Here is a 10,739-nt window from a genome sequence, read left to right on the forward strand (position 1 = left end):
GTTCTGATTTGTAGGCCAGCAGTCAGTTAGCAGCCACAGTCATTTTTATGATCCAAAAACAGATTTTAAAAAATACTTCTTCACTAGAGCTATATTTACAAATTAGTTTTTTAACCGATATATTAAAATGTGGTTTTCTCCGGGCACTCCGGTTTCCTCCCACATCCCAAAAACATGCATGGTAGGTTGATTGACAACTCAAAATTGCCGGTAGGTGTGAATGTGAGTGCGAATGGTTGTTTGTTTGTATGTGCCCTGCGATTGGCTGGCAACCAGTTCAGGGTGTGACCCGCTTCCTGCCCGATGACAGCTGGGATAGGCTCCAGCACGCCCGCGACCCTAGTGAGGAGAAGCGGCTCAGAAAATGGATGGATGGATGGATACATTAAAAATACAGAAATATATTCACATATTATATTAACATTTATATATTATTTTACATATATATTCATGTATTATTATCCATCCACAATCAGTTCAGGGTGTACCCCGCCTCAAGCCCGAAGATAGCTGGGATATGATCCAGCACGCCCGTGACCCTAGTGAGGATAAGTGGTACAGAAAATGGATGGATGGATCCATCCATCCATCCATTTTCTGAACTGGTCGCCAGCCAATCGCAGGGCACATAGAAACAAACAGCCATTCTCACTCACATTCACACCTACGGGCAATTTAGAGTCTATTTATTATTATTATTATGATTATTATTTTGGGTTACAGTTGTATTTTTTTAATTAATGAATTTGATCAATAACCCTGAATTGTTTTGCCTTGATTTAAATTAAATAAAAAATATAAATAAACCTTTTTGAAAAGAAAATATTTCTGAGCAGCACACCTGAATGTGTGTTGACTGTGCTGCCGCAATTTTTTTTAACTTCACTTTTTGTGTAATGTCCTCTTAAATGACCACTGGAGGAACACTGCAGTGCACCATTATGTTTGTTGGCCAAGCTATGATGCAGAGGACATAGGCAAGGAGTGTTAATGTTAGTAATTAATGTCCGTCTGTTGAAATAAGTGACATAAGATTATGTGCTAATCGCTGCTTGCGAGAGAGTTTGAGCTTCCTTGTTTAAAACGTGACGCAGGAACCTAAATTAATTCAGTCAGCAAAACACTCACTGTTTTGTATTGAGCACCATGCTGTAATTCACTGCACCGTTTTACATTAATTTGTATAAAAACCCAGACGAGAGAGTGTGGGTGTATTCAAACCGTCAGCCTCCCTAGTCCCTACATTTCCATATTTTCCTTTCCAATATCCATCCATCCATCCATTTTCTGAGCCGCTTCTCCTCATTAGGGTCGCGGGCGTGCTGGAGCCTATCGCAGCTATCATCGGGCAGGAGGCGGGGAAACCGGAGTGCCCGGAGAAAACCCACGCAGGCACGGGGAGAACATACAAACTCCACACAGGCACGGCCGGGGATTGAACCCCACTCCTCAGAACTGTGAGGCCGACGCTCTAACCAGTCGTCCACCGTGCCGCTCCTTTCCAATATAAAAAGTCAAAAAGAAATAAACTTCCGCCAACCTTATTTGCTTTTGTATGAAATCCAACCAACTGGAAATCACAAGCAAGTCAATCCGCAGCAAAACAAGACGACTCAGACAGCTGGAGGCGTGTCTGAAACTTAACGGGAAAAGAAATATAGCTTCTTTTTTTTTTACCCACGCTTTCTCTTGACAAAATCCTGTTTATTCTTTGGCTGAGTACCTTGTGCTATTTACACAGCTTTTACAGCAAAGCATAAATAAATTTAACGGGGGGAGTAGATGGATGAGTGGATAATAACAGGATTAAAAATGTAAAGCGCAGCATGACTGATCAACATCAGTGAGGTACACAAAACAAATGGATGTAAAGACCTAAATCTGGGATAAAGTAGTTTCATTCACTGAATTAATAGGCTGGTACTTGGTTTATTAAAACAAAGTAATGGCTACAAATCAGCTTCTCAGTACGGCAGTAATATTAGTCATATTTCGCAGAAGACAAAGAATACACTGTTTGTCTTTAGATATCCGTTGGTTAAAGGGGAACAACACCGCCACATGGATGCTAATTGTTTAAAAACAATCACTTAAAAAAGAATGATCACTTAAAAATAGGAATGCTGATACCAGTACTGGGTATCGTTAAAAATAGGAATGCTGATACCAGTACTGGGTATCGTTATCGGCGTAATTTTTACAATTTTTTATGAGTATCGATACTGTACAGATATCAGTACTCTTAAAAATTCTAAGATACTGTACGTACTGATATCACATCACCATGTAGGCGCCTTTTCAGTCGTGTGTGTGTGTGGAGATACTTTAAGGACACAGATGACAACACTTAGATGACAGCAAATGATGCTTTGCAAAATGGATGACGAACTTGTGTTTTGTATTTTACTATGTAAAGTGCTCATTACAGCTTTCGTTCATTGTTATGAGCCGATACTGTGATCTTTGTCGCCCTTAAAGTGCCATTTGCAGACCGAAACACACTTTTTCCCCACATTGAACTAATTTGCAGTTGTTCATGTGTTGTGCAGACAAAACTGTTTCTCCATGCGTCTCTTTGTCAATTTTGCTGTATTTTGTTATTTTCCCACCCGTTTTTCACGTAGTTATGCACAATTGCCATAAAAGTAAAATCGACAAGAACGAAGTCGAGATTCAAACTTTTCTCAACTATGAGTGAGGCAAACGTGAAAACCACTATCCCTGAATATGTGAAAGCGTATGATACATATTTTGTACATCATGTTTTTAATTAAACACGTATTTTCATTAACTAACCATCCATCACATTTCTGGCAACGAGGGCTGATTACCTGACAGAAGCTATCTGTATTGCGGCATTATATGTGATTATAATAAACGGTATGTCATCTTCCCTTATTAATTAAAGTGCAGTCTCCTTAAGGCTGATGGGAGCAAAAGCTTGAGGTATGCAATGGGAATGTCAAACGTGAGATGTAAGGGGGGGGGACGACGACACAAGAAGCACAACCCAAATGTGGGAAAATACAGAATTCAACCAACATATTTCAAACTTACTCAAACAGCCTTTGTGATTGGAAAATGTTCTTTCCGTGATATAGGAAAGTATCTTGCATTTAAAGGATTATCTTTAACACTTAAATGACCAAGTGTTTTGCTTTTTATTTGGATTTTTTGTGTGTGTGACTTTAAATACAGTTTGTTGCTTAATGTGAAACAAACCATGTGGGCAAACCATTAAAATAAACCATTAAAATGCTGTTTCCCCCCCCCCCCCCCCCTCTCTCTTTTAAGCTTAAGGAAGGGCTTTTGATGTGTGGGCGCAATTTGGTCCAATCGCGGCGGTAAATGTGATTGCTTCCGTCGTCATGATTCCGCAGATTACATATCAAATCTCTGCACCGAATGGGCATATACTGTCATTTACACAGATTACAGAATGCTGGTTGAAAGTGGGCCATTAGACAGCATCCATGGATGGACAGAAAGACCCCCAATGGGAGAGGAGGAGTGCGGGGGGTAACGAGGAAAACAAATAAATAAAATACAACCACCTGCTTTAATCTCCGACGAGAAAACATTTTGTGTGTGAAAAACCCAAACCGTGTTGAAGGACATTTTTGAACACCAGTTTGTGACAAAGGACTACAAAGCTCAAAAGACACAACGGATATCAAAAGTCGACACATCTCTCTTCAAATACCAGGTTTTTGTGATACTTAAACGTGAGACCAAGATAAATCGTTTCAAAAGTTTTTTCCGCCATTATTGTAACCTATACAACTCAATTAAATTAATATATATATATATTTTCTCTAATAACTGGAGATGTGGCTGTGTTTAGAATGAACCAATCACACTCGAACGCTCGTTAAATGGGGGTGAACAAATACAGTGGGTACGGAAAGTATTCAGACCCCAGATTTATTAAAAAAAGAAAAACTGAAACATCACATAGCCATAAGTATTTAGACCCTTTGCTGTGACTCATATTTAACTCGGGTGCTGTCCATTTCTTCTGATCAGCCTTGAGACGGTTCTCCACCTTCATTGGAGTCCAGCTTTGTTTGATTATACTGATTGGCCTTGATTAGGAAAGCCACACACCTGTCTATATAAGACCTTACAGCTCACAGTGCATGTCAGAGCAAATGACAATCATGAGGTCAAAGGAAATGCCTGAAGAGCTCAGAGACAAGGCAAGGCACAGATCTGGCCAAGGTTACACCAATATTTCTGCTGCACTTAAGGTTCCTAAGAGCACAATGGCCTCCATAATCCTGACAACTTCGTGAACTGTTCTTGAACGGCCCAGCCACAGCCCTGACTTAAACCCAATCGAGCATCTCTGGAGAGACCTGAAAATGGCTGTCCACCAACATTCACCATCCAAGCTGACAGAACTGGAGAGGATCTGCAAGGAGGAATCGCAGAGGATCCCCAAATCCAGGTGTGAAGAACTTGTTGCATCATTCCCAAAAAGACTCACGGCTGTATTAGCTCAAAAGGGTGCTTCTACTAAATAGTGAGCGAGCAAAGGGTCTGAATACTTATGGCTGTGTGATATTTCAGTTTTTCTTCTATAATAATTTTGCAAAGATTTCAACAATTCAGTTTTTTTTCTGTCAATATGGGGTTGCTGTGTGTACATTAATGAGAGAAAAAATGAACTTAAATGATTTTAGCAAATGGCTGCAATATCAAGAGTGAAAAGTTTAAGGGGGTCTGAATACTTTCCGTACCCACTGTATTTGTCCTCATTTAAAGTGCCTCTGATTAATCCCAAATAAAGTTCAGCTGTTCTAGTAGTCCTCTCCTGACATTTTTTTTGGTTTTGTTTTGCTTTTCGGCAGAAAGCTGAAATTGTCTTGCTATTTGGAACTGTTCATAATTCCCTCCACCTTGACTAAGGTCCCAGTTCCAGCTACAGAAAAACAACCCCAAAGCATAATACTGCCCCCACCATGCTTCACTGTGGGTATGGTGTTCTTTTGGTTGTTAGGTTTGCACCAAACATACTTTTGGTGTCTTTGGAACATGTCACATTTTCCACATGCGTTAAGGAGATTGTGTGGGCTTGAATGTTTTTTTCTTTTTAAGACAAGGCTTGTGTCTTTCCACCTAACCCCATAACCCAGTCATATGAAGAAGACAGGAAATTGTTGTCACGTGCACTAAACAGTGAGCACATGCCAGAGATTCCTGCAGCTTCTTTAATGTTGCTATCTCGTCTCTTGGCAGCCTCCCTCACCAGTTTTCTTCTCGCCTTTTCATCGGTTTTGGGAGGAAGTCCAGTTCTCAGTAATGTCACTGTTGTCCCAGATTTTCTCCACTTGATGATGACTGTCTCCACTGTGTTCCACAGTATTGGGAACTCTTTTGTACCCTTCTCCTGCCTGATACCTTTTAAACAATGAAATCCCTCTGATGCTGTGGCAGCTCTCTGCTGACCATAAGGCTTGTGCTGTAAGAGGTGTCCACAAAAATATCAGGAAAAGCCTACTAGAACAAGTGGACTTTATTTGGAGTTAATCAGAGCCACTTTAAATGGTGGCACGTGTGTGCTAACTCCTATATAACATGAGTTTGAATGTAATTGGTTAATGCTGAACACAACCACATCCACGGTTATAAGGGAGTGTGCATACTTTTGCAACCACATTATCTCATTTTTTTTTTTACTTCCCCTCTGTAAAAGTTGTTCCAATTGAGTTGTACAGGTTATAGGTCACATTCATGACGGAAAATTGTGATATTTTCATATCACTACAGGAGCGCCTGACATTTAAACAGGGGTGTGGAGACTTTCCATATCCACTGTATATATACACAATGAAATTAAAGTCACTCCCTAGTTGTAATATGCCTGTGGGTATATACACTTGCTAGATGTTTTATAAGGAAGAGGAGGAAGAGGGAGGGACGCGAGGGGGATAAGAGGATTTTGTCAGGTTGAGATGGCGGCTAATGCTATTGTTCGTACCGGGACTGCCGAAACGGCAAAAGAAGCTTTTCAAACTTGCTGCTTTGCATAGAGCTGTTAGCGTAGATACGCTTTCAAAAAGCACAAGGTGGAAAAAGTGTAGGATGCTTTAAATTCAAACTTCTTAACAAACTTGCCCCCCGAACGTGAAAAAGCCAAAATATACTGCACCTGCTTACATAAGACTTGTTAATAGATGACATCCTTTTATAGCAGTCGCCAAATACGGCAGATACAGTCCAAAGGTGCCTCTGAGTTCATACAAATGACAGCATTGACTGTTTTGGTTGATCTCAGTACTTGACCAAATTTAAGAGATTAGCAGACTTCTGCCAAGCGTGGACTGCTCACAAAATTACGTTTTTGCAAGCCGCAATGTGCGCTCTGAAAAGAGCCATGTCGTAAATGGTTACGAGTGAACAATGCACGTGGCATCGGAAATCGTCAATAAAACAACATGTGACGATTGAAAAAAACAGGAAAGTCTCTCTGACAAAGCAAAACATATATTGTAGATTGTGCAAGCAATGATAAATTACGAAAAATAAAAGTAGCGATCTGAATGTAGCGCAATGTAACAGAGTAGAAGTAGAGTTTCTTATGTTGTATGTTGCATTAAAACAACTCTGGCAATTCAGCCCCCCCCCCCCCCCCCCCCCCCCCCAAATTACTTAATAATGGAGTAAATTTAGCATGCTCCTAGCCACCATAGGACTGGAACATACCATTTTCAATAATGAGGCGTGGTGAAATGCTCCTATTGTGATTTAGAGAAAATAAAATGTTCTTTATTCGATGTGTTCGTGTTTATTTGGACACATTATGACAAGTTCCTGCAATCACCACGAGGCAGGAAATACTAATGGCTAGTTAACGACTGGCGCAATGTGAAAATCAGGTTTTTCCAAACACACTGACATCAAGTAGCCGTAACACAAGTGTCGTATTTTTGTCATCTTCTGCCAGGCCACTTTCTGGTTCAAGGGGAATGATGTAACAGGTACGGGAGGGACTGGACTCTACCATTTGTATGACGAAGCGTGAAGGGGTGTGGGGGCAATGACAAAAGAGAAGAAATTTATTTACAGAACACAGGAAAAATAGCGACGATTTTATCTTGTTCGTAGGTTCTTTCTGGTTCACAGAGAATGACGTAATATGCTAAAATGATAAAGACAGGACTCTACCACTCGCAGCCTGGGATTGGGGGGAGCCATTCCATTTTATCCATCCATCCATCCATCCATCCATTTTCTTTACCGCTTATCATCATGCAAACTCCACACAGGCGGGGCCGGGATTTGAACCAACGCATTTTAAAGAGAACCTAAATCAAACTGTACTTGGCTGATGCTCATGTTGCTCCCGTCCTTCTTTCAACTTTTCACTTCATAATCCTTGAATAAAAAGTAGAGCACCTCCAAGGATAGAACTGCCCTACTGTCATATTGTCGACAATAATCCAAACTCACTGGCGCCCATGGCCAATCTACCTTGGCACCATGAAATTCGGTAGTCCTGTCTATCATGAGGAGACCCACAAAAAGTCTCAAGAATCCATGCCTGAAAAGACATAGGAAGTCTGCCATCTTGGTTCGAAACAACAATTATGGGGTCAGTGTGACCCTTTTCTTACAAGGTAAACTTGTCCTACAGATTTTCCAGTAACAATGCGGCTGTCTCGGCTGTGGACAACTCTCAATTTGAACCGCTGAGCTCACACTGAACATCTTCAGTGTTGCTCGCTTCTCTTAACGAACACAGTCGTCAATACTTGGAAGTGCTTTGAATTCTTCAGAGTCAAAAATCGGATTATCCGTAATGGAAGAGCGGGAGAAGGAGGTAACCAAGGGGGAAAGATCTCTTTTCAGCACATATGATACATTTCCAGCACATATACACACTACTCTAAATCTACATTCTAACTATAGCTTTATAAAAAAAAAAAACAAAAAAAAAAAAAAGCCCATTGATGATATGAGTGCACACACACACACATTTAACCTCACGTAATCAGCAGTAGAGCCAAACTAAACTCCACTTGAGCAGCGGCGATGCGGAGATAATAAAACAAGCCAGCGGCGTGTTCAACTTCAGAAAGAGGGAAGAAAGAAAAAAAAAAAAAAAAAAAAAAAAATGAAAGGAAGTTGCTGCCAGCACAAATAGATAAATAGATAAGAGGGGTGCGCAATGCTATACACGACACAACTCTACACTGGGGGTGCCCGCACAGCACAGTACAGACATTCAACATATATGGGTGTTTGTTTGATTTCGGGCACTTTTGATTTTCGTTTCTGTCATCACCACCACGCTGCACGACGTGATGCCATGCGATGGTAAGGACATTTCAAAGTTTTTAGCTCACTGTGCTATGCTGGTAGAGTTAGCTTAAATGTTTCTTTTAGCTAGCTAGTCCTCAAGTGTTTTCAGGAAACTCTTTAAACATAACACTACAAGTGGTTTGGTCATGACATGCAATAGAAATATTTTGTGACTTAAGGGTACAAATGAGGAGAAAACTTATTCTTCCAGTTATCAAAATGTCTGACGTCTCTCTGCCCGAGCATGTGCTTGAGTGACAAGACAAAATGATGCAGGGAATTAAAGAATCCGATTTTGAAAAAACTTTATTCATCTGAAAATGGAATAGACATATTTGGGTAAAAACGAAACACAGAATTTGAAATGTTTTGCATATATGATGAGAAATCCTTAATTCTATTATATTTTAAGGAATTTATGGTAAAAGTTACACCATTTTAGCATTTTTTAGTAGAAAGATAGAGCTTCATATATCCAAACCCTGTGCTAGGGGACAGGGTGAAAACTGTAACATACCATCATAAAAACGCTCAAAAAATGTAAACATATACTAATATTAACATGAAATTTTAGACAACACCTACAATTAGGCACACCCGCTGCTAGGTATTGAAGAAAAATCTATTTAAATATATTTTTTCTTGAAATTTTACATCAAGGACACAAAAAGGCCCGTAATAAAAAAAAAATAAAAAATAAACACCCATATATGTATAGGAAAACTATAACTTTGTTATACTAATACAACATATACTGCCAGAACACTGCAGGTACACAAAATTAAAGGCTAAAAGGAAATAAAATTAAAAAAAAAGTGGTTGCAATGATGCCAAAACATTTTTAAAAATGGTCCAAAGCTGATATTTTGTTATTTTAAACACACACTATATAGGGGGAAACTTGGCAGATTGTGTTATTTCTTATGCAATAATACATTTGTAAAAATGTCTAAATTGCTTTAATTTAGAGCAAGATTATTAAACATTGCTTACTGCATTGTACACTGACATACGGTACACCTCTTGCGGGGGGGGGGGGGGACACAACAACTACGCAACCACTGCAAAATTGTCAGTTCATGGCAACAAACCTTCATCGAGATGTTAGGAAAATGAAGTGTTTGTCATTTTTGGTGAACGCCAATATGAAGACCCAAAGTCCATCCTATTTTTAAGTTTGATTTTTCTTTTTGTTTGTTTGATCTTGCAGAGCAGGTCTCATGATTGATTTGCACATCTGTACACAGCTGACGTGATTTTAGTGCGCTGACTGGATGACCAACTCCAAACAATTGTTGTAATGATATATATATATATATATACACATACACACACACACACACACAAACTTGTATTAAACAGAGTTTAGGGCTATTTTAAACATCCAAAATAGAAAAGGTATATTGCAAATTAAATTTTCAAAATATTGGTGACATTGTAGCTTAATATGAAACGCAAAGTATGTGATAGGCCAAACCGCATTTAAATCAATAAATCAATTCTTTTATTTTCTTCGCGCTTTGACGCACGACCGACATGCGCAATTGGCCTCTTTCAAAGCTCACCTTACGCAGGATCCACTGGCAGAGGACGAGCGCAGTCCATCCGAGCACCTGCATGTCACTTTCCGTTCACAAACGCAACTCAACGCCACCTTGGTTGCGCATACAAGAAGCGCGAAAGAAGAAGAAGAAGAAGAAGAGGAGGAGGGCTGGGGAAAAAAGGCGCACGGCGGCGGACTCAATTCCGATCGCGACGGCCAGCCGGGGTGACGAGTTCGCTCAAAGTTGTTGGCGCTCCTCGGCGCGCGATACTGGACGACAACTTGGGTGAGTCGCCGCTCCTCTCCGCCTCATGCGCAACATCCGCGCCGTCTGCCTGCGCTCATCGCCGGACGCCGTGCGCCAAGGTTTGCGCGCGGAGGTCCGCTGTTTCTTGGTGTTTTTGAACGCGAGTGCGCGCTTCTTGGGGGAGGGGGAGGGGGGCGGGTGGGTGTGAGGGGATTTACGGGTTGTGAGTGGCTGTTGGAAGGAGGAGAAGAGATACTGTACATCACCTCTTACGCTCCCTCCTCCATTTCTCTCCTCCCACCTCTTCCTCCTCCTGTACCTGCGCGCGTCACAACCAAAAGGACCACTGCCTTATATGGACAATCAAGAATTCTGCTCATTAATAGAAACAGAAAGGGAAGCTAAGCTTAGCAATTAAGGCTCTTATCATTTCATAGTACAGTGTAACCCCACATACTCGCGGTTCGGCACCCGCGGATGCAAAATTCTCTCTCTCTTTTGGAGGGGTGGGAGGAACAAAGACTGAAAATGCTTATTTTATCCCCGCTAATTGAAGATTTTTTTCGGTTTAAATTTTTGTTGTTGTTTTAAGTCCAATGCAATTATCATAGGCGTCCATTATCCACTGATTTTTGCTATTCG

General features: G+C 40.6%; 1 protein-coding gene across 1 annotated transcript in view; it reads right to left on the bottom strand.

Annotated features, from left to right (window-relative positions):
- The window catches only part of LOC133408760 (neurexophilin-2), a 53,076-nt gene extending 42,856 nt beyond the window's left edge, over positions 1-10,220 (bottom strand). Inside the window, exon 1 of the mRNA XM_061687971.1 lies at positions 9,873-10,220. Coding sequence (XP_061543955.1) covers positions 9,873-9,926 — 54 coding nt within the window. The 5' untranslated portion in view covers positions 9,927-10,220. The remainder of the gene's footprint in view (positions 1-9,872) is intronic.
- Between the last annotated feature and the right edge of the window lie 519 nt (positions 10,221-10,739).

The sequence above is a fragment of the Phycodurus eques genome, chromosome 10, assembly GCF_024500275.1.
Source record: "Phycodurus eques isolate BA_2022a chromosome 10, UOR_Pequ_1.1, whole genome shotgun sequence".
Taxonomy (NCBI): Eukaryota; Metazoa; Chordata; class Actinopteri; order Syngnathiformes; family Syngnathidae; genus Phycodurus; species Phycodurus eques.